The sequence below is a fragment of the Epinephelus moara genome, chromosome 10 (genome assembly GCF_006386435.1).
Source record: "Epinephelus moara isolate mb chromosome 10, YSFRI_EMoa_1.0, whole genome shotgun sequence".
Lineage (NCBI taxonomy): Eukaryota > Metazoa > Chordata > Actinopteri > Perciformes > Serranidae > Epinephelus > Epinephelus moara.
This window is the reverse complement of record NC_065515.1, coordinates 8,230,578-8,254,721: the sequence shown is the minus strand read 5'-3', so window position 1 is coordinate 8,254,721 and position 24,144 is coordinate 8,230,578. Positions and strand designations below refer to the sequence as shown.

At 41.9% G+C, this 24,144-nt stretch overlaps 1 protein-coding gene across 1 annotated transcript in view; it reads left to right on the top strand.

Moving 5' to 3' along the window:
- The first annotated feature begins 8,513 nt into the window (after positions 1-8,513).
- Positions 8,514-24,144, top strand: part of sap130a (Sin3A-associated protein a) — an 18,688-nt gene continuing 3,057 nt past the window's right edge. Inside the window, exons 1-20 of the mRNA XM_050054763.1 lie at positions 8,514-8,647; positions 10,592-10,720; positions 10,806-11,071; positions 12,552-12,719; positions 12,808-12,934; positions 13,063-13,178; positions 13,266-13,390; positions 14,261-14,408; positions 14,492-14,582; positions 14,729-14,833; positions 14,944-15,085; positions 17,292-17,407; positions 17,587-17,880; positions 17,981-18,152; positions 19,944-20,042; positions 20,135-20,496; positions 20,580-20,825; positions 20,913-21,038; positions 22,624-22,727; positions 23,219-23,332. Of these exons, the coding sequence (XP_049910720.1) occupies positions 10,609-10,720; positions 10,806-11,071; positions 12,552-12,719; positions 12,808-12,934; positions 13,063-13,178; positions 13,266-13,390; positions 14,261-14,408; positions 14,492-14,582; positions 14,729-14,833; positions 14,944-15,085; positions 17,292-17,407; positions 17,587-17,880; positions 17,981-18,152; positions 19,944-20,042; positions 20,135-20,496; positions 20,580-20,825; positions 20,913-21,038; positions 22,624-22,727; positions 23,219-23,332 (3,033 nt within the window). The 5' untranslated portion in view covers positions 8,514-8,647; positions 10,592-10,608. The remainder of the gene's footprint in view (positions 8,648-10,591; positions 10,721-10,805; positions 11,072-12,551; positions 12,720-12,807; positions 12,935-13,062; positions 13,179-13,265; positions 13,391-14,260; positions 14,409-14,491; positions 14,583-14,728; positions 14,834-14,943; positions 15,086-17,291; positions 17,408-17,586; positions 17,881-17,980; positions 18,153-19,943; positions 20,043-20,134; positions 20,497-20,579; positions 20,826-20,912; positions 21,039-22,623; positions 22,728-23,218; positions 23,333-24,144) is intronic.

The window sequence follows — 24,144 nt, the reverse complement described above, 5'->3', positions numbered from 1 at the left end:
GAGAAGGCAAGTGAGTAATATAGTGGAGTGGAGAGAGAGAGACGGAAAACGACAGAAAGATAGACTGGGGTATGCAAGGTGACTTGGTTGGCAGTGTTTGCTTCTGCCTCCCCAGCAGTTTGAGAGAGTATGATCATCGTCTGCGCACCACATCGCCATGGACCACTGTGCACACTAGATGCACTGAGAGATGCACGAAAAGACAGACCATTGAAATAAGGAGGAGAAGACGGACAAGTGGTGAGAGGAAATACATCAGCCCTTAGCTTGTAATAAATATTTTGACATAAAAAAATACAGAATATAACTCTGGCTTTTTAATCATGCTCAGGCCCAAAACTGCTGCCCTGGGTTGGGTCCAGCTTGAACAGAAACTGTGCCGATTCATGCAGGGTCAGGCCTGATTTTTTGGGCCTGGTCAGAGCTCTAATGCACGCTTCCTTCTGTGCAGTGATACGATTGGCAGGTTTAGTTTGATAGAAAGAAAATAGTTCCTACATGAAACTGCTCACAACAAGGTCTGTGGATTATCTTGAGTAACCAGGTCATGATTTCTGGAAAGAGACATTGCTGTTGAGCTTATCAAATATATTTTTTGAGGCGCTTTGAGCAGCACAAGCCAGTATACTAGACAGAAGACAGACATCTCAACAGCTGATATCTCCAACACTTTGCAACTCACACAAAACCAATCGAAATTGACAAACAGCAATACGAGTAAGAGGACAAATATGTATTTTGATTTAGGGTGAACTGCCCCTTTAAACACTTTTTGGTCAAAGATCTTGCTGTTTTTCGTTCAAGATGTAAATACTGGTGTGCAAATGAAAAAAGAAAAGGGAACAAGACTGCCTTCTGCTTCTGCCAACCTCAGTGATTTATGAGTATCTTAACATCGCTGACCCTTCACCTAAGTGCACACTATTCACCTCACAGTCCCTCAGAGGTCTAGTCAAGTACATCATCATTTACATACACCTGGGCCATAAAGGCTTTTATAAAACATCCTGCATGTTGAGGCATGGCCACTAAATTCCCCAGCTGTGCTCACTCACTCACATACACCTGTTGGTATGTTGCTTTAGCCGAGAACTTGTAAAACCCTCATGAACGCATTCTTTGTATACTACCTCTGTGGAAAGTGATGCGAGTCAACATGAAATTCAGTAGAATTAATTTTTTTCACAGTGAAGTAAGCAGATATGGGGAAATGTCATCACCACGTTTACAGCGGTGCGTTTGAAATGTAGAGTGAGTCAAGCTTAGACTGAACCGGTGTGACAGCTATTAACATGTGTCCGCTGATGGGGGATTTTCACGCAGACAATCTTTAACTCATCTTCTATCTTATGGTCTCCGCCATTTCACATACTAATGTTCCATTTACTCATTCGTCTACGTTGTTAATTACTCACTGGCATTGTAGACTTAAAAAGACCAACGTTTCACAGGTAATTAGGTCGCACCTGGCCACACAGTGTCTGATCTCTGCCGCTGACTCAGGTGTCATTGTCTTCATTTAGCCTGCAGAGCATCCTCCACAGCGCGTCTCTCTGTGTTGCTTCAGACACACAATATTTTGACTCATGCGCTCATTCCTTTCCTACAGTGAATCAGTCTTTCTGGGTTGTGCAACTCAGCTGATTCATTGGGAACCACTGGCAGTTTGAGACTGTTCCAGCCACATAGCCATGGTGAACTTGGTGCCTCATGCATGCTTCACGGAGAACACTGTCCTCTGGGCTTCGGATCAGACATAGGTTGAGGTTAGATTCCTGAGACAGGGTTAGCGGTTACACAGTCTACAAGTGAAGCAAAGAAGTATATAAGGGTGCTTTCAGACCTAGAGTTCGTTTGCTTTGGTCCGAATCAGGGACTCATTTTGTTTCAAAGTTGTATAATTGCCTAGAGTTGGTTCATGTTCTCACAGCAGCAAGCGGACCAGATAAAACACCTTGTGCGAGAAAGCTGCTCTTGATTGGTCAGAAATTCCATGTGGGAAAAATCCAGGAAGTAAAGCAAACGTTGAAGAAGAGTACACTTGCAAGATAAAGGTGACACTTTCTAATGTCACAATGGAGGGACAACTACGCAGGTTGATTTTAGCGCTGCTCATCGTGGACTATATTGCTGTCATTGTTCATTTTAGTCAAACCATACAGTTTGAAAACGAGGCGCGGCTCCAACTAGAAAACAATGTTTTGATGCATTGGATGTGCTGAATGTGCATATTAAGGCAGTACAGGAGGAGGTGCACATTAATAATCCTCCAGGACTGTAACATGCTCATGTTTAACCCAAACAATGTGTCATGTGCCTGCAGTTGGTTCACATCCAGGTCGGAACACATTCTCACCACAAACGAACCGCACCAGAGTTCATTTGTAACCAGATCGAGACCACCTCTTCAAGAAGGTCACCGTCTGGTTGTTTTGGTGCACACCTGAGTGTGATTGCTGTGTTCTCACCTGCCCAAACAAACCACATTTTGGGGGCAAAAAAAAACTTGAGTTGAATCGAAACAAACCACACAGGGCAGGTGTGAAAGCACCCTAAGTCCAAGTCAAGTTCAAGACCTTTGGGCAAGTCCAAAGAGACTTTAGTCCAGTTTATTTGATTAGCGTAAACACCATGTACCGTACCTAGACACGGAACTTGGATGCATGCCCGACTCCACTTGAAAAGGTGGCCTCAAGTATTATGTGCATCAGGTGTGAAATCCACCTGTACCAAAACAAGGATGTGGACTGCTATTTAATGCAAGCAGCAGTCAGTGAGAAGAGCTGCCAGGGCTTTTATTAGTGCTGCAGATCTCCTCTCATATCTGTATATGTGTGCAGAGCTCACCAATCTCTGAGCTGCACAGCCATATGGGGTAAAATATGAACAGCAAACCATACCAGGCATAATGCAAAGTCTGACTTGTATGGGCTTTGGATCTTGCAATCGTCGCTCTTTTCTACACTGTAGTGACAGCTGAGCACCACAACTTGAGTGCCATCTATCATTCATTGATTCATTTTCTGTAACCGCTTATCCTGTTAGGGGTCGCGAGGGGCTGGAGCCTATATCAGCTGACACTGGGTGAAAGGCGGGGTTCACCCTGGACAGGTCACCAGACTATCACAGGGCTGACACATAGAGACAGACAACCATTCACACTCACATTCACAATCTAGAGTCACCAATTAACCTGCATGTCTTTGGACTGTGGGAGGAAGCCGGAGTACCTTGAGAAAACCCACGCTGACACGGAGAAAACATGCAAGCTCTGCATGTTGGGGTGAACTGTCCCTTTAATATCTGTCGTTTAAAAGAAATCAAGCTACACACTCTTCTATGGCACGGCTTGGAAGCAAACAAAAACCTTCTCAGTTAAGTTTTTCTAAACTCTATGTATGAATCTTTTGTCTCTAAAGCCAGAGGCGATTTTTTGTGAAAGGTCAACACATTAATTATTTTGCCTCTTGCACTTTTAACCTTTTTGTCCCAAAATAAAAATGGCCTCAGGGAGTTTACTTCTCTTGAACCACTCAAATGTCCCTCTGTGGAGGCAAGCTGCAGATATGTTATGTAGAAAAGTAGCTGTGTCCTCTAAATGTGAAGATAGTCACAGATATGGTCATTTGAATAATTGACGGAATGGTGGAAGTGAGAGCCATGCATCATTGTCATATCTCTGAATAATACCTAGAAAAACAGGGAATTCCCGTACAGCGAATCTAATAAAGCACATGTCACACACTGTTTGACCTCTCACAACTGGATGACCTGAGACACAACATCTTTAGATTTACACAAGTAATGTAAACCCACTGTCACTGATAATGGCAACATGGTAGTCTGTGCCAGGGTTGGACAGTAGTTAGGATGGGGCCTAGTGCCAGATTTTGCGTTGAAACAGCCACTGTATGTTTTATTGTATCATCACATGATCAAATATAGAATTGACGTTGGACAACAACAGCATACCTATTACCAATGATCAGCGCAAATCTGTATCTGAAAAAGGTACCAGATAAAATGAGAAATTATTCATTAATTGGATTTGTTAAACAGTTTATTTGTAGATTATATCGTTTATCTAAAATGACCATATAATTTTATTGTAGATCGAAGAATTATTGACGAAGATGGGGAGAAAATAGGGAGTGCTGCACTGGGTTAGGGCTCTATGTAGTTAGTCGGCCAGGGTTTACCCAGGGTACCTTGCACGTCATATCTGGACGTAGAAAGGTCCATGACCAAACGTCAATATGTGATGAGGTCGGAGCAAGTATGTGTTGATAAGAACATGTCATCAGTGCTATTGTACATTTAAAAGAGAGCATATAAAAACACTCAAGGGTTCAACCTCACTAATACTAGTTCATTTGGTCGTGTTTCTGAGGTGGCGATTTGAATCAGTTGCAAGGACCCACTCTCTGGTCTAGAGAGAGCAGGCCGTCCAACCACTCTCTCTACTGGCCCCCCTACCTCATCGGCCCTAGTGCAACAGTACAGGCAGGCAGTGGCCTGTACTATGTACGGTTGGATTCCAACCTGCGACCCTTTGCCGCGTGTCATCCCCCATTTCCTGTCACCCTCCAGCTGTTCTGTCCACCTTATTCCTAGCCCCCATGATACCTTGTGTGAATTATGTGTGCAACTATGTGGTAACAGTTTGTTAACAGTACTTTATTCTTCTTTCCAAGAACAATTGGGAAATAAAATGTGGAACACACCACCTGTTATAGCTCAAACGGGATTATGTGATCATACCTTTGCCATCTCTCACAGCCATCTCAAAGCATTGTTTTTTTCCCCTTTGCAACCGAGCATGCTAGCAATTAGCTTGCCTTGCCACATTAAAATATTGTTAACTTTAACATGGCCCGAGCTAACTTAAGGTAACATCTGCTCCTTCTAAAGATGATTTCTGATTTCTGATGATAAAAGACGGGGATATCATGTACTGATGTTGCATGACGGACCTGTCAGTCTACATGTCATTCTCTTTTGCTAATAATAATTCTTTTTCCCTGGGTCTGGTGAAACTCTTGTGGTTTTATTTCTCATATCAGTGATTACCATGGCAACAGGAACAATCCATTTTTGTTCTGGTCACATGTTCAACACGGTTGCTGAAGACACAATTTTAGCTTAGACTGGTTGTTAGTCGTTACAGACACAGATGGTGCAACAGGGGGTCCATATTGGTCCGACAGCCCATTGGTTCGACATCCCATTAGTCCGACTGTCCGCGGTGCTGAATGGCTCGCGGCGGGCGTATGGTGCACCGCGACCGGCTCTGGGTCAGCTGGGAAAGGCTTGAGGCAAAGCAGGCTCACGGCTTATGTGTTGGTCACTTTCTTTTTCATTTTAACCCACACCATGATCTTTTCCTGATCCTAACCAAGTGGTTTTTGTGCCTAAACCTAACCAGACCTTAACCACAGGGCATCATGATGATTTCGGAACGGACTTCGGAACAATGTGTTTAATATGGTCGGAACAATGGGATGTCGAACCAATGGGCTGTCGAACCAATGGGCAGTTCCCGCAACAGGTACCAGAGCTCTGCAAAGACATTTCAGAAAATACTAAGTTAACATTAGTTAAATATGAAAATAAATCAGTATTTGCTAAATTGAAGGAAAATTACTTTTGATAACAGCCAGCGTTGGCGGTTAGCCACCAAGAGTAGCCACTGGGACGAACCACAGTCAGTCTATGGGACTAACTAACTTAATGCTACCTCTGCTATCTCACAGGAAGTTGTGCCCATAATCATTTCTATAGTAGTGCCCTCAGGAATAAGGTGGATAATAAAGGTAAAAGCCGTAAAAAAAATGTACGTACCAACAAAAGCCAAAAATGGCAAAAAGAAAATCTTCAACAGTTTCTACAATCAGGCTTACATCTCACCATCTGCATCGCCAATTTCTCAATAATGTTCATGAGCATGGGTCAAAGTTTCTCCCATTAAGTCAGTTTTATAGATTTGTTTTTACAACTTTTGCATGGGCCGTGGTGTACGCCTCTTTCAGGGCTTGTTTTGTGCGTCATAAATGAGACCCCCAGTGTGTGCAGTCCTGGAATATGAACCCAGAACAAACTGCACCCAAAAAAGTGTCAGAAATATTTCTAAAGTACGTCGTAGAAATGGACGTTATAAAAAGCCACTCTGACTTATCATGGCAGGCACGGCCACATGTGTTACTAATAACATTAACAATGGCTCTGTTATACAAGTGTAATACGCCGTGACAGTGTGACAGTGCGCCAGCATGCACAATGCCAGGACCGTGAAACTGAGGCAGCTCCATGGAATTTCAACCATCATTAATTGCGTTATTTATATTTGTGTTTTCCTTCTGTCACATGCCAGAAAAGGCCTCTGGACAAATTCTGCTCAGCTCAAGAATTTTCCTCCACACACTTGACCTCTGGGTCAAAATCTCATCATGTGTCAGACAGAAGAGTCCTCAGACATTTCTGTGATTGGCTACTGCCCTCTAGTGTTCTGTTAGAGTATTGCAGCAGCACTGATGCACTGGGAGGGCTCAGATGTTAGTAAAAAAGCCAATCAGATTATTTAGCGGGAGACCGGCACCGCGATGGTCACGTGACAAACGGAAACAGCCGAACTTCAACTTGATGAACCCTTTACTGTTTGGAGCTGTAATGACGACACATTGTCAAATACACAGCCAATGACGGGATTAAAAAATAAATTTATTTAACTACGCAGTCACAGAACAACTTTGAGGAACTTGTACTTTACTTTATAAAAACTATACAGCTCTCTCATTCTTTAACAGGTGAATTCTACATATTTGCTGTAGTATTTTATATCTGTTTATATTTTATTGTAATTTTTCTATTCTATATTTATGTTTTTGATCTTTACAGTATTTTTCCTTTATTTTTTTAATTCTTAGTGTTTGCAGCAAGTGAAAACCTACTTGGCAATAAGCCTTATTTAATTTTGATTCTGCTTTATTGCATTTCATAGTCAAATATTGCACTTTTTACTCTAGAGGATTATCTATAGATTAAAAGTTTATGATGCACTGTTAAAGACCGAACTACCAAACATGAAGCTGCATATGCATCACCCAGCTACAACATTAAAATGCCCCCTTACATGTCGTGCATCAGTAATAATATTAACCAAATAATATCGTATAACAGAGGATATGCTTCAAGTTTAAGTTATTTATTTATCACGGTGGAGCCTAAGACTTTCATTTAATTATCATATTAAATATAGAGGCCTACACTAAAAAGAAAAAGAAAACCAAAGTTAAAACAAAATGTGAATCTAAACATAGAATACTGCAAGTAGAAATAAGATATGTAATATAACATAAATTGCATATAAAATCAAGTAATACAAATTAGACATTTCAACTGAATATAACTGAATGTAAACAGGAATGTAGTAAAATATATTTGCATAGAGTTGTAAAACAATAGCCTAACTAAAGATGAATAGAAGGTAAAGTGACAGTACCTATAATGATAAAAAGCATTCTGCATTTAATATTAATATTTGTCACATTTTGCCAATACTCTATAGGCCACAATTTCAGAAGTATTTTGAATGCAGCAATATTTAAACAAAGGATCAGAGAACTTCTTCTACCACTGGCCAACTGTAATCTATAGAAAACGACTGTGTATAATATTCTATAACATTCAGTGGCGTAAGGAAGTTAGGATGAGCCCCAGTGCATGATATGGTGCACGTATTGTCTTGACACAAATAGAGACTTGACACTGAACAACATCAACATACATATTACCCAGCAATCATCACTGCGTATCTGAGAAAATATCAAGGACAATTGAATATTGAAGACATTTAATTGAACAGTTTTTATATATTTTTTTTAATAGATTTTATATCTTATGTAGAGAAAGTCTGGAACAATCTGCCCAAGGAGAACCTTTCCGGATTTTACTTAAGTTTTAAGTTAATCTCAACTGTTTTTTTAATTTCTCCATTTTGTTTTTATCTGTTCTTTTAAAATGTGTTGTTATCATGTCTTGTCTGTTTTAATTATTGACATGTAAAACACTTAGTAACTGTTTTGAAAAGTGCTCTGTAAATAAAGATTATTATTATACAGATTATTTAAAATAAATAAATAAAATGGAGTGAAACATGGTGTGGATGGGTTTGCCTTTTTGTTGACATATATAGCAAATGGCACCATTTTTAAATTAGTCATTTGTTTAATTATTCCTCTTTGAACACAAGAATATATTCAAGGTGAATCTGAATAACTTGCAAGGGCCCCTCCGCCCCAGGGGCCCCACTGCACTGTTCATATTAACGCCCCTGCTGGAAGTGCTAGCAGATTAGCTTCAGTGCTAACTCGGCTCCTTCCGCCGACCACGTGACTCTGCAGGTCGGTCGCAGCGGTTCCCCTGAGACTCCCCCCCTCCCTCCCCGCCGCAGTCTAGGTTGGTCAAAACATTTTCGGAGCTCCGATTGGTCAGCGACATGGGACTCTCTTCTCTGATTGGTCGCCTGACACAGGGAGGTCCGGTTCTTCTTGAGCGTTCTTCCGGCTTACATGTTGGGGGAAAAAAAGAAAAGACGAATGGAAAAATTGTAATCCACAAAACGACCCTTGCCTTGTACCTCAGCGATACGGTAACATCCACACACATGTAGAAACATGTTCGCTTGTTGAGCCCGGCGAAGTTTACGCCTTTGTACTCTGTAGAAAGTTCAGGATTTAGCACGGAAAGCAGGCGGCAACAGCGGGGTTAGCATTCTAACGTTAGCATTCTGCTAAGCTAAGATAGCTGGCTAACAAGGTAGCTTTCTAGTTTTTAAGATTACCGAGCAACAGTGAGCGTTTTCTGACACAGCGGACATCGCGTTTGGTTGTTTTGTTGTCGGCAGTCGAAAAGTCGTTTTTGTACCAGCAGGTAAACTTGATATTTGATAAGCAACGATACAGTTGTTGTCGGGCAGTTTTGTCATATGATATTGGCCATATAATGGTCAACAAAGGTCCACAGAAATGCTGTTGTCTTGTTTTTCACAGTGAAATGTATTTGTGAAGGTTTCAGTTTGTATCAGCACCAGTTGGTTTGTGTTACCGACTTGCTGCTTTGCTAGCTGCAAAGCATAATACTCCGCAGTGCTACATTACCCTCAGTGTCCCCGCGCCGCCTGTAAATGGTTAAACTGGTTGGCTTTTGTTATTGTAGCACTGTCGTACGTGTTTAATTTGAGGGTTGCAGCTATTAACTGATGTTTTAAAGATGTCCTGAGTGTTTGCAACATCTTTGCCTAGACGTCCATTGCTAATGAAATAGAAATCACCAGAACCGCCCTCTCACATTCTGGAGATAAAATACATTTTTAATTATTTATAGCTTGAAAGAAAAAAGCAGATTTAAACAGAAAGGCTCTTCCAAGAAATTTAAAAAGATTTGTGGCACTTCTTTGTCATGCAGTTAAATTACCTTCCCAGTTATCCCCCATTTTATCTTATTTCAGGGTGTCTTCAGGTCCTTTAAAAAGTCTTAATATGTCTTTTATTCTAAGTAGTCTTTAAGTTGATTTTTTGAGGTCTTAACTACTACAGACATTTTATCTAATTTTATTTATCCTTTTTTTAAAATTTCTTATTGTGAGAGTACACATTTCTAATGCTATAATACTGTCATTTTACTTCAGAATTGCACTAACCTGTTGGGAAATTGTAGGTTAACTTAACTCGCTCTACTAACCATTTTCCTACGTAACATATATCTCTGCGCAAGACCACATACCGGTATTTACAACTTGTCTGCAATGCTCATCTGCGATGCTTGATTAAGTAAAACATGATTTGTCTTAAAATCCCTCCCAAATTTGGTTAAAAAGGTGTCTTGAACAGGTCTTAAAAAGCATTCAATTTAATTGTCTGATTCCTGTAGTCACCCTGTGTTTAGATTAGGGCTGCAACGATTAGTCGACCAATTGATGACTAATCGCCTATTAAAATAAACGCTGACTATTTTAGTAGTTGACTAATCGGTTTGAGTCATTCTTCATAGAAAAGTACTATAAAAGTACCCCAAAATACTCTTATTGCAGCTTCTTACGTTCAAATATTGGCAGCTTTACACACTCTCCCGTGACGTGAACTAAAACCCTTTGGCGTGAGTACGAAACAAGACATTAGATGACATCATTTTGGGGTTTGGGAGAGACAGACCGACATTTTTCTACATTTTAACACATTTTTTTGATAAAATGATTAGTCGACTAATCGAAGAAATAATCGACAGATTAGTCGACAATGAAAATAATCGTTAGTTGCAGCCCTAATTTAGATATTATTTATATTCTGACCTGAAAGGTGCAGTTATGTTAAGTGTAATATGTGAAATATGACCAAGCTGACTGTTGGTGTTGTGTTTTCATTGTAGTTGCAATGTATTGTATGTTGTTTTTGCTGCTGCACTACTACAACATGACTCTGTCACTCACAAGTGTTTTAAAATTATTGTAGATTTTTGTATAGACAAAGTTGATTTAAAGATAATATCTTCAGTATGTCTGTGCCGGAATAAATGTACATTCTTGGCATTGTTTCAGGTTACTAATTAGTTAAAATGAGCTCCCAGCAATTCCCCCGTCACGGGCTGCCTGCTTCCAGCGGGGGAGCACCTCAGATCCCCACTGCTGGAAACCTGGTGTCTGTCAATCAGCCGTCAAATCCACCAGGTAACCTATAGTCACTGAAGTGAGTTGCAGGATATTTCATACATGGCGAGCAAGTAAATGTTGAATCAGATGTGTTTTTCCTTAGCTGGAACAGATGCTGAGAGCAGTCGGGACGCTGACCATGGACAGCCGGATCATCCACCTGCCGGGGGCGGGGGAACCTTGGCGTTCAGAGATGACAAGCAAGAGACGATGGTAGTCAGACCTTACCCACAAGTACAGACGCACGGCCAGCCACAAGCTACCCCCCAAACCGTGCCCATTCAGCCCGGCACACCTGTGACTGTACCTGCCCCCTCTGTCCACCTCCCACAGGGCCAGCCTGCAGTCCTCACTGAGGGACAGATGAAGGTGATGATATATGTCTGTTACTTTTAAAAGCTTTATATACATGTTAACAGTAAAGGGTGTGTGAACGTAGTTAAATCATTGGCAAAGATAGAATGCATTCTGTGGTTAGAGGACAACACATTGTTGCTGACCAAGGTTGATTTATTCATCCAGAAAGTGTCGAATCACAGCTGGCTCCTGTAAGATAACCTTTCTGAAGGTGGAAGCTCAGATTGTTGGGATGACTCAGGGCTATTAAGGGACCAACGCTCTGTAATGATTATCTTTAATTTTGAAACAGTTCACGATGGAACTATTTCCCTTCCTCTTTCCATCCTCGTGCCCTCCAGACAGAGTCGGGCAGGTTTCATTTTACGTCATACTTGGGAGAAGCCACTGTGGCCAGTTAGCTCTAGAGGAGGGACAATGGAATGACCAGGAAAATTATGACAATAGCAAGTACAACTTCCAAAATTTTCAGCTTCATATAGTTCTTGTGATGTAATTTAATTCAGAAGGATCAGCTCAATGACTAAGAAGATATTATAACAAAAAGGTGACTGATACAATTTACTGTAAACCTAATAAGGACAATGGTCATGTGCAAACTGGCTGACTTTACATTTACTTGGTGAAAAGGTAACAATGTTCTACTGCAACATGTTGTTTCATATTGCAATTTTGAAGGTTCACTCAGTCTTGCATAGCTAGACCTGTCCCCACACTTTGATTTAGCGCTGGAGAAAGGTCTGCCTGAACCCATTATAATTCCATACTAAGGGAAAAACATTCTGACATGTTTGTATTTCTTTAAACCAATCACAACTGCTTCACAGCGCTAAGCCCAGAATGCAGTGTCAGTGCTCTTGCAAAATAATGTCGGGGGAGGGTAGCGTGACGGTGAGGGAACTTGTTTTGGTGGAACATTTGCATGCGGGTAGGCGAGCCCTGGTATTAAAATGGCTAAATCCATACAAAAGAAAACATCATATAAAACACTGAAATTTTAGGGTGTAGGTTGCTAGCTCGGAGGTTGTAGTTGTTTTACACAGGGCACTAAAATGAAGCTTGGAGGTAATATTTTCCATGCAACTCTAGTTTCATAGCAACAGGGATTTTGAAAATGGGAACACACAGATGGTGGAAGGTAAGGAGAATTCTGTCTGCAACAGGCGACCCACGGCAGGCTTAGATGCACGGTCTTTATCATGTGAGTCAGACAAGGTAGGGTTCACTTACAGGGACACTTTGCCAATTCTCAACCAGCTTTTGTCACAACAATGGGGGTAATATGTGTAAATAAACTGTAGTAGACTTCCCTCCATCTCCATCTCTCAGTGAAAATCTGCTAGATGACACGTTTCACACTCTGTGTCACATTTCGAGAGTGTGACCATCTTCTCAGCCCTGAAATACTTCTTCAATGTTGTTTTTTTCTAGCATTGTTCTTAACGTTCTTCTGAGCTTAAGATCAGAAATGTAATGTCTGTCTTTTCTTTAGGCTGTCCTGAAGTCACCCATGCCAAGTCGTCTTATTGCCCCAGCACCAGCTTCCAACCAGGGTCATATCCCCATACCCCCCAAGGTGCCTGGTCACATTACTGTCACCATAGAGAGCAGCATTGCTCCAACGCCGTCTATACCTGTGGCAACTATCAGTGGTCAGCAGGTGAGTGCACTGTGAGCTGTCTCTGAGTGTGTTATTGTCTCTTTCTTGCTGATGACTGAAGTTGTGAGCGGCCTGTATTGTGTTTCAGGGTCACTCCAGCAACTTACACCACCTGATGCCGGCTAACATTCAGATCATTCGGGGCAGTGCCCCTGCACTGCAGATCGGGACTCCTGCAGTCCCTCCCCAGACCTTCACATCTCATTTACCCCGAGGTATGCATGATGCAATGAGAACAGTATGCCAGGTGGCTTGATGTTTGCCTCTCCTTGAAACAGTAGTCCATTTACTGCTCAGTTATGGCAGTGCATTTCTCTACATCGGTCTGTTTGTTTCCTGGTAGGCGCTGCTGCAGCAGCTGTTATGTCCAGCTCCAAAACTGTCCTGCGGCCAGCCACTGGAGGAAGTGCAGGCCCCGGCCAGCCCACAGTTCAGCACATCATCCACCAGACGATACAGGTGCTCTGATGTACTTTAATCTAAAAAGGAGTTTATATTCTGTTTGACATTTAGACATATTGTGTGTAACTGTGTCATCCTCCACAGTCCCGCCCTGCTGTAACAACGTCGACAGCTGTGCTTCCAACTGTGGTGGCCCCCATTTCAGCAACTAGAACTCAGTCCCCAGTTATCAGCCCGACAGTCACACACTCTGCAGAGGTGGCACATGGGTAAGTAGCAGTCTAAGAATGTATTGATTAGGGCCTAGGTAGAGATGCTGCATGTGTAAGTACTAGAAAAATAATTTGATGACAAGAAGTTTTGTAGTGAAGTTGAACAAAACAGTCAGTGAAGATCAGTTGTTCAGAGAGGGATGTTGCCACGAAAGAGTCGCTACGAAGTCCCTTCTTTAAGCCGCCTTTGCATTTATACGCAGAACCAAACAATGGTGACGTCATTGTGCTCCAGTGTGTGATTTTAGACAGCGTGCCGGCATTCTGGAAGCAAAAGAGGGGCAACGGACATGAAGTCTAACACCACAGTGTTGGCTTCTAGTGTGACATTTAAGATAGGCATTGGCAGCGCTTTCAAAACAAAACAATGGCAGAAACACAGCAATAACAGTGATTTACCATCCCCATTATATGGTAGCTGATTCTGTCCTCTGCTGCGAGGGTAAGGAGCTCCCTCATTTTTTCCCAATTTGCAGACATTTTCAGCTGCTGTTCTTCTTTGAGTTAGCTGCTAACTGCTTTCAGCTGGTGTTGAATGTAACATGCTTGTTTACCAAGCATCTAGTCTCCATAGTAGACCAGTGGTTTCCATCTTTTTGGTTTTGTGACTCCTTAAATCAAAGCAGTGTCTACTTTTTCTTCTTGTCAGAGATATTGGCAGTTTAACCAAAGATTTGTTTTTTGTCTCATATTTCTTCATTTGATCGACTTTTTGGAGACTTGAAGATGTGAAAAATGTCAAGTATACAGCTTAGAACAACGCCATGAAGAAAAATGAATTTTTGTGTAACATTTTCATTCCCTCTGGAATTTATTCAAACCTTGCCTGTACCTGATGCACTAAAGAGGGAGTAATTGTTTTTCCAGGCGTCCAGGGCTGACCATTCACCCTCCTCCGGCCACCGTCAGTATTCAGAGGTCTCAGACATCCCGTGACACCGCCACACGGATCACGCTGCCGTCTCACCCTGCAATTGGGGCTCAAAAACCTCAGCCTCCACACACCATGACACAGGTTACTGTTATTTGACAGCTGCTTATAAAAATGAAATTTTAAATTTAAACTGTGACTGAACTGAACTTCTGGTTCCCCCACAGAAGCCCATCTTCAGTCCTGTGACACCAGTAGCTGCAGCAACTGTGGCACCAATTGTTGCCACTAACACTGTGCCATCAACAACAACAATAGGTACTTTACTTCTACTTAACTTTTGTACATTCATTTCTACAAGTGAGGCACGAAACTCAGAAACGTTTGACTTAAGGCACAAAAAATAAGCCACAAATTATCATTCTTACTCACATTATTGATAATCCGGTCTTCTTCATGTTTAGGCTCTGTGCCACATACCCAAATGACCAGTAACACTATTGTCACCATGACGATGGCCTCGCACTCCTCTCATGCTACAGCAGTGACCACCTCTGCTATCCCTGTTGGTGAGTTTCTCGTTGGCAGGAACATTGTTGTGTGCTTCACAAGCAGAAGGCGTTATCATATTGTGTTTTAACACATCTTTCTCTAAACCATTCCTCTGTGTTGTTTACAGCGAAAGTTGTCCCTCAGCCCATCGCCCACTCTTCATCCCGCGTGCAGCCCGACTACCCCGGAGAGAGAACCAACCTCATCCCCATCCCAGGCCATCGGTCGTCTCCTAACCCCGTCACCATGGAAGCAAGAAGCGACAACAGGTGAGCACACAATGTTGGAACCTCCCTTATCAGCTTCATTTACATGCACTAAATATTCAGTTTTTTGTACTCATTCTGAAAAGACAATATTCCTACTAAGATATGAATATGCCATTAATATTCATGTGTACATGCAGCCGTGCATACTTGGATTAACATGCCCTAACATGTTGTCTATCGTGTCAAAATATAGAAAAGTTAAACCATTTGTGCCATTTTTGCATCAATTTTTTTAATTTGATTTAAGTTTTCATGTGGTGACATTGGGCTGGGCGATATGACCAAAATCTCATATCCCAATATAGGTCATTTCATATCCCGATAATGATACCAGTCCAGATTAACACATTTTAATCCAATGAATGAAAATTTATTGTCGCCGTCTCGCTGCCTCTCTGCTCTTTCTCAGCGCTGCGGGGCTGAGCCCTCAGTGTGTGCAGCGCAGCAGAGAAAGACAGCGGTGGAGTTGACGACAACTAAACTCATTATGTTACTGTAAGTGCCGTAAAAGCTTTGCAAATTAAAAAGCCAAGAAGAGTCATTTATCAATGTTATCCCTGCAAAAGATTCCAAATGACGAAAAATATTGCTGTAAAAAGTGTAGTTTGCGTCACAACGATATAAACGATAGAGCAAAATATGAAATGATAGACATTTTTCTCTCGTCACACGATATGTATCGTCATATCACACAGCCCTACGGTGGCAGATTTTTTGGACTGTGCGAACACAGCCTCGCTTTCAGTCCTTTAGCCACCCCCTTGAAAAGGTCGGCGTTGCAATATTTCATCCATCGTTGTTGCAAACACTCACTCACACACAAACCAGCTCACAAATGCTCACCTGACACAATTGAGCAACTCTGTCTCCCACACATGCAGCACCGCACTGTATTGCACGTGTGCTACTGCAGTCATTTCATTCATCCCACAGACTGATTCAGCACAGCACGTGCAGACTAATTAACAGACAGATTAAACAGAGGAGCAGCTCTGTGTGTCTCAGTGTTGCGGAGAACTTGTGAGTTAGTGAGTGGGGCGGAGCTATGCAGAGACAGTTAGAGAGGAGAGATTCACACTGGTATGGCTTTTCGGAAGAACAGCCTTATGCGGCATGACCCTTTATTAATATAGATGGAGTTGTCTAAATCTACATCTTGCATCGATATATCGTACATAGTCGTTATATCGCCCAGCCCGAATATTCCGAATGTGCTGTACACATGTCCAAAGACTGCTACCAAAACCTTAATAATATCAGCGTGTCCCACATTTTGATCGGAAAATTCAAAATGCGGAAAAAGGCCTCAGCATTTATTTAATCTTTTTATTATTTATTTTTTTTAATTTTTTTATTTCTGTATTGATTTATACATTTATTTATTTACTGATACTTTTGTCATTTTTCATTTTCCAAAAAAAAAACAAGGGATAAACCTGTTGATGAAAAAAAGGTTAAACACATCCTCCTGGCTTGAAGAATAAATTGTTTTACCAGCTATTATTGACTAGTTTTTTTGTTGTTGTTGTTTTGTTTTTTTAGCAGATTTCATTCATCAAAGGAAAAAATGGAGGGGTTGATTTGTAGTTATGATCTCTATATAAATATGTGGATATGGAGAGTATGAAGACCATAAAAATCTTGTATTAACATCCATTGCTGACGGAGTTACACGATGAATAAAATGTGATTAAGATGTACTTTTTATTTTTATTTTGTAATGTTTTATTTAACTTGGTTGTTTAATTAACATTGGGGTCCTTTTTTCCGAAGAAACTTGACTCGAAAAATAACTTATAAAGTTTAAGTGTAGACGGAAGCACAGATAATTTACAGACACACCTTAAAAGTTTTCACAATTAAGAAAAGCATTTACAAGTGCAAGTGCAAATACACAATTACAACCGTATAAAATGTTGAAGTGAAATAAACTTCATATGTTTTTGGAGCTCATCTCATTCGTATGCAGCACAGTATCTGAACCCACTTTTACAGCTAATGTTCAAACATCCTGTGACTGTATTTAAGTGTAACCAGAGAACAGAGGTAACTGGGCAGTTTTTGCAGTCGAGCCTTATAAATAAACAACATACAGTGCTGCTCCCTTCTGTTTGTCAAGGAGGACGATGTGTTAACCTCAGGAGTACAGATACGTTACTGAGATGACGATGAGCGTTGGATTAATCTTGTATGTTTTCTTTTGAAGGCCTTCTGTTCCTGTGCAGTTCCAATATTTCCTGCCGGCGTACTCCTCGTCATACCCTCTGACACACACCTACACCCCCATCAGCAGCTCTGTATCGACCATCCGACAGTATCCTGGTAAGTCCTGCTAATCAGTGTTGCTTTACTGGTTGTCACAGCTAAACTTATTATTTGACTTGACAGTTAAAAGTCTGGAAATGTTGACAAAATACGCTCAAGTAAGTGCTGTGAAATGTGAAACCCGTCATTTCGTGGCACACAGATCTAATTTGAGCTCTCTTCCCCCTCTCAATAAGTTACTCCTCAAGCTCCAAGTTCAGCGCTGCCCACCCAAGCTGGAGTAGGCGTGGCAACCACTGTCCATCTCAACCACATGCAGCTGATGGCAGTGGATCGGATCGGTCTCCCCTCTGCACAAATCAGCACCCAAGGGATCCAGCCAGCACCAATTGCTGCACAGGGCATTCAGCCTGCGCCGATAGGAGTGCAGGGCCTGCACACGTCTGCACCCATAGGCACACAAGGCCTACAGCAGGCACCAATAGTCACTCAGCAGCAGCAGCAACAAGCACAGTCTGAAGCAAAGCCAGGTGATTATGAAACATTGGCTTTTACTAAAAATGACACGGTGTTGATGAGTGCGTCGCCGTGTCGTGGGCTGTTTGTAACACTTGTTTTAATTTCATTCAGGGGTTGTTTTGGCTGATGGTTTTGTCGCGAGCCCCATCAGCAGCACATTCAGCACCACCCAGCCAGTCGCCACCATGGTGCAGGCACACACGCAGGGAGGAGTAGGAGGAGCCCCCACGCTGGTCTCCTCCCCTAGACCCAGCATCCTCCGCAAGAAGCCTGCTAATGAAGGGTGAGTGTGAGCACATCATATGAGACAGTGGCTCCAAAACGACGGCAGCATCATGCTGATCCAGTGTGTGATTATACACTGCATCGAAAGAGGCATGACAGGTGTGACATGTAACAAACAGTGTCAGCTTCTCATGTTACATGTAACATACCCGTCGACAGTGCTTTATGAACAACAACAATGGCATTTACATGTCAGTAACAATCATCCACTGTCCCATGGTTGGTTGCACGTATAACACGGCGTCAAAATGTCACACCTGTGCCGCCTATGATCCTGTCCTGTTTATACAGACACCGCTTCGGTTCTGTTACTATCTTCTGTGACTGATTAAAGGCGAGACCACTTTGTCCCCCCATTCCACGATCGCACCTTACATACAGCACGGCGAGGTGGCATAACGGCATGAAATTCCTGCCTTGAACAGGTGGGGTAAAAGGGGCTTGTGGTTCGCGTGCAAGAATACTTTCATATTCATCTCCAAACCCTCTCTTACTTTTTTCTGTAAGGTTTGTTTGTACGAGGGCTCCAAGACAGATTCAGTAAACTCTCCTAACGGCTCAGAGGTGTCTTAAAATGCTTATTTCAACCGGATAAATGAGATATTCTAGAGAGTATCGCTTGCTTATTTGCCGAGTCATTCCATACTTTGGTTACCCTAACCCAACCCTCTGTACATTCAATAACGAATCACCGGACTTTTGAAAAGGGAACTATGATGCTTTTATTTGGTTTTCCTTTTCCTTATGTCGGATGTTCATATTAAAGGTGGCTAGAGTTTTAGATAATAATGTAATCATTAGAGATGTTCCCGGAGACTAATTTCCCTGTCGACTAAATGAAAATTTTAATTAAGACTAGTCGAAAAAAATGAAAACACTCAGAAAACAATCAAAATTTAGCTCAATTTATTGTTGAGTATTTGAAACATTGTCCCAAAAAATACTGTGTGCACTAAGAGCCCTTTGAAGCCTTTAATCACAATCCTCAACAACCATGTCGGATTTTAAATGCTGCTGAAGTACGAGACACTTTGCGCCATGTTGTATGAATGTGAACATGATGGCATTAACCATTAAACTAACATCTAAAATAAATAATAGCCCCTGAAATGTGGGGCACATTGAACCTTGCTAATAAAACATCTAAATTATAATTAAATTTCAGCTGAAATGGTGGTGACATCAAGTCATGTGACTGTAGTGTAGTTTGTGTATAGCCTAACATTAGGTTTTTACTTCTGGCGATTGCATTTAGGTTTCAATAATCCTGAAAATGGTGTTCATTGGTGAAGATTGTCTCGCTGAACAAAATGTTTAAGTATCATAGACATTTGTTTGCCACAGAGCTTATTTTCAGCAGTAATTAAATCCAATGGAAAATCCCACAGGCTTTTTGGTAAGGGAACCAAAACTAGATCCCTGGAGAACTCTGTGATGGAACAGAGATGCTGAAATATGCAAGACCCAGAAAAGCTGACCAATCAGACCAGATTGGGCTTTCTTAGGAGGGTGCTTAAAGAGACAGGCGCTAAAACGGAGCATGTCAGACAGTGTGAATAAAGGTGTTCTAGCACAGACAGCCTGAGGAAAATAAAGTGTTTCTTAAAGATTAAAGCATGTAACATGTTTTAGTAGAGACCAAAACTACAAGTATGAACCTGAAAATGACCATAATAGTAGGCACACGTTAACTTTGTTACAAGGTGACTCCAAATAGAACTTGACAGAAACTGAAGTTTAAACAATTATTCCATTTACCAAATCGTTCCTGCTTGTCTTTGTGTTTCAGTTGTGTTCGTAAGAACCTGATCCCAGCTCAGCCCAGTGAGCCCAGTGGTGGCAGAATCGACAGTGGAGTGAGAGGAGCAGGATCTCCCCGACCTGCAGGGTGAGCCGCTGTCACAATGATCACATCAGTTACTTCGTTTTCAGTGTGTTATGATATGAGTGTGTGACCTGACCTTTTGATTCCTCTCTCAGTGTGAAACCCAAAGCCGAGGTCCACATGGCAGTGGCCCCTCCTGTCATGGCTACAGTAGAAGCACTGCCTTCTCAGGGAGGAGAGCAGCAGGCTGTGTCCTCAAACGCTCAGCACCTCGCCCAAGCCATCCCCACCATGCTCGCCACGCCGGGGCCTGTACCTCCCTCTCAGCCCTCCACTGTCCTCTCAGCCCTTCCAGCAGCCATGGCTGTAACTCCTCCCGTTCCTGCTTCAATGGCCAACACTGTGGCCTCCCCCACTCAGCCTGCGGCCAGTAGCACTGCAGCCTGTGCTGCCAGCTCTGCCTGCCCAGATCTGAAAATTAAACAGGAGGTGGAGACCATGGACACCTCCCAGCCAGGTGAGGAGCAAATCAGTCATGAGTGAAATTACTTAATGTTAAATTATAGGAAACTGAAGACTGTCTTTATCTCTTTCCCTCAGATCCCAATGTGAACCTGTCATCAGCCCCAGCCCTCACCACCCAGGCCTCCACCCTGAGCACTCCTGCCACAGGAGATCTGATCCCCGGGGCCTCCCCGAGGAAGAAGCCCCGCAAGCAGCAGCATGTTATTTCTACAGAGGAGAGCGAGATGGTGGAGACCAACAGCACAGATGAGGAGAAGGCCCCAGGCAGGCCCATCACCGGCAGGGCTGAGAGGCGCGAATCTCCACCAAGGGAATATGTTGGTATGTAATTTAATGCCATCTATTGTTGCAGTGATGATGATGATGTTTGTCATCTGCACTTGTTCAACGCTTGTTTTTTCCTTCCAGATGAGGAAGGAGTGCGTTATGTACCAGTCAGGCCTCGACCACCTGTTACTCTGCTGCGCCACTACAGGAATCCCTGGAAAGCTGCCTACCACCACTTCCAGAGGTACAGCGACATCCGGGTCAAAGGTCAGTAGCTCCCTGCTCTCAGGTGGAAATGCTAGGCAATTCTGAGCAACAAGCATAAGAATTGGAAGACATTTAGGAATTTAGCAACACAATCTGCCTTTTGCATCAGCTGAGGCTTGAACTCACAACCTCTGAGACTAAGAATCAATTTCTATCTCACTGAGCTAATTAGTCAGTGACAATTCATGTGTAGCTTCACAAATTGACTAAGCCAGACGTGCAGGTTTAGCAGCCGTCCATGCATGGAAAAGCAGATTTCAAACCACTGTAAAAAAATCAGTTATTGAAACAAAAATCTGAAAATACACATATTGCATCTAGACAGCATGGAGATGTTGGTAATTTATTTTAACAATGATTGATTTGGTCCATAAGTGAAAAATTGCCATTTTTACATTGACTCCAATTGTTCACATTAGAGCAAAATTCAAAATGCTGTCAAAAATTCAGTTTTTGAGATACAGTTCTGAAATTTGCTACACATCATCTACCATGACTCTAGAATTTTGTCATTTTTTTCATGAACATTGAAGATTTATTTAGCAAGAATTTGCATGTATATGTACCGTTTACAGTCAAACATTTTGATGCACTGTAGGCTCAATTTTTGATAAATCAAAAATCTGAGAAACATAGTTTTTGTAGGACNTCTAGAATTTTGTCTTTTTTTTCATGAACATTGAAGATTTATTCAGCAAGAATTTGCATGTATATGTTAACAGTACCGTATACAGTCAAACATTTTGATGCACTGTAGGCTCAATTTTTGATAAATCAAAAATCTGAGAAACGTAGTTTTTGTAGGACAGTCTGAAGATGCTCTGTAGCAAGTTTGGTGTCAATTGAGCAAAAATTGTGGGAGGAGATAGGTTTAAGAAGTTTTACAGTTTTTGAAAAAAACAGAGTGATGAACTTCATAATTTTTAATAGGTTTAAATGTACAAAAGTTTCTTCAGTATTGGGGCTACAGTTTGATGAAAGTTGGGAAGTTGTAGCACGTATGGTTGATTTGTTATACAGCTGAGGATATCTGGCATGAGACTGGACCTTTGTGCAAAGTTTGGTGAGTTTTCACCCATGGGAAGTATGATTTCCTCGGAAGAAGAAAGAAGAATACCTAGGATTACAATAGTATCCTAGCAGCTTAGCTGCCCGGACCCTAATGATGGATGGCAGCTTGCCTCCACGCTGGTAACAGCCATGTCCAGAGGCATTATGTTTTCAGGTTGTCTTTTCTCATGAATGAATGTCTAATAGGGTAAAATGATGAAGTGATGACATTTTGTATCTAGAAGGTCAAAGGTCAGGTTCACCGTGACATCATAATGTTCTTTTCTGGCCATTGTTAAACACCATGACTCAGGAACAGAGACATGAGGTCAGATGCTGAATTGGTGACACTACTCCTGAGTTTGTAGCTTCACTGTAGCAACATCCATATCTAAAGTGTTGTTTACTGTCATGGCAACATACACGTCTGGACAGACAAGGACGTAAACTGCAGCTAGACTGGTTGGTGGAGGCGTACAACAGCGAGGCGGTAATTGTAGTTGTTTCTAACAACAACTGTTTTCTTTTCTCTCAGAGGAGAAGAAGGGCAGCTTACAGGATATGGCGAACCAGAGAGGAGTGGCATGCAGAGCACAGGGCTGGAAGATTCACCTGTGTGCTGCACAGCTCAGGCAGTTGGTGAGTGCTGACCCCAGACCTGCAACAATAGAACTCTGAAGTGTCGTTTATCTGAACTGTCTTCTCCAAGTGATCCAGATGAAGGCTACGTTTGGTTTGTGGCTAAACAGACAGACAGGTTACATATTAGCCAAAATGAATTCTGACTGTGCTGGAGAGGAATTTACGTCCCCAGAGGTACGCTGCACAACACCCTAACGAGCAACAAAAACAAAGCGACTGCTCGACTTGAAGCTACAGTATCTCAGTCCACTGAGGGGTTTCTGACTGACTATTCGAATTTCCAACTGTCAAGGGGCAGCCCTAAAATTTATGTTGAACTTCTTGCAACAATCTGACCACAATAATGTAAGACACATATTGGTTAGAATTAAAATATTCCAACAAAAAGACCACATTCACAGACCACAAAATGGTGACAGCTTACTACTTAATATTCATGTTTTGATTGGACTTCTGTTAACACACTGTGTTTGTTACTTGATCTGTAGTCGAGTTTAGAACATGACGTGTACAGCCGCCTCTCCACCCTCCAAGAGGGCCTGATCCCTAAGAAGAGAGCAGGCTCCGATGACGACCTTCACCGAATCAACGAGCTTATACAGGTAAGATTGTTGCTACAGACTGAGACTTTAAAATGTACAGTTATCTACTCAGATATTTGCAGTCATTGCCATAGTAACCGTGTACTCCCAACGCTCGCAGAGACAGGAAAAAACAGTATGCTGCTTCACACACAAGTGAGTTGAAGAGCGAGTCTGTTGCGTTAACTGCGTTGCATCTGTTTTTATAAAAGTGCTTTTGATACTGTATCTCAAATGTGGCTTTGACTTGCAAATGAAAGCGTGTTGGCCATTTCATAGAAAATACCGAGATGTATATCGTGTTATCGCCATTCAGCCTGTAAATACCGAGATATGAATTTTTGCCCATGTCACCCAACCCTTGGACCAACCACTGCTGGGAGATAAAAAAAATGTGTTACTTACTGCTCGCCGCTTGTGATTTATTTTACTGGGAATATCGCTACAGACACCCAGTTTGTTATACTGCAAATGCAAGGGCTTATATCATAGGATCAGTCAACACTGTGTTAATTCATACAGCGATAAATGGTAACTTAACAGACATTTATTTGAATTAAAACCTTGAGATCATGACTTTAAGGCAAATAACATTGCTAAGTTTTGTTAAAACTTCAAAATTTTTGTGACATTGATTGACACTTATAAGGTTTAAGCAGGAGTTATAGTTGTGTGCAGACCCTACGCACATGGCCTATGCCGTTGTGAGCATTTTTACTTGTGTGGTGGTGTGTCTGTGTCGCTCTGCAGTTACACCTCCAAAACACTAGTAGGCAGCGGAGGTTTCTGTGAGGTGCTGTAAAGATTAGTTGATTCAAAACACACATTAAACA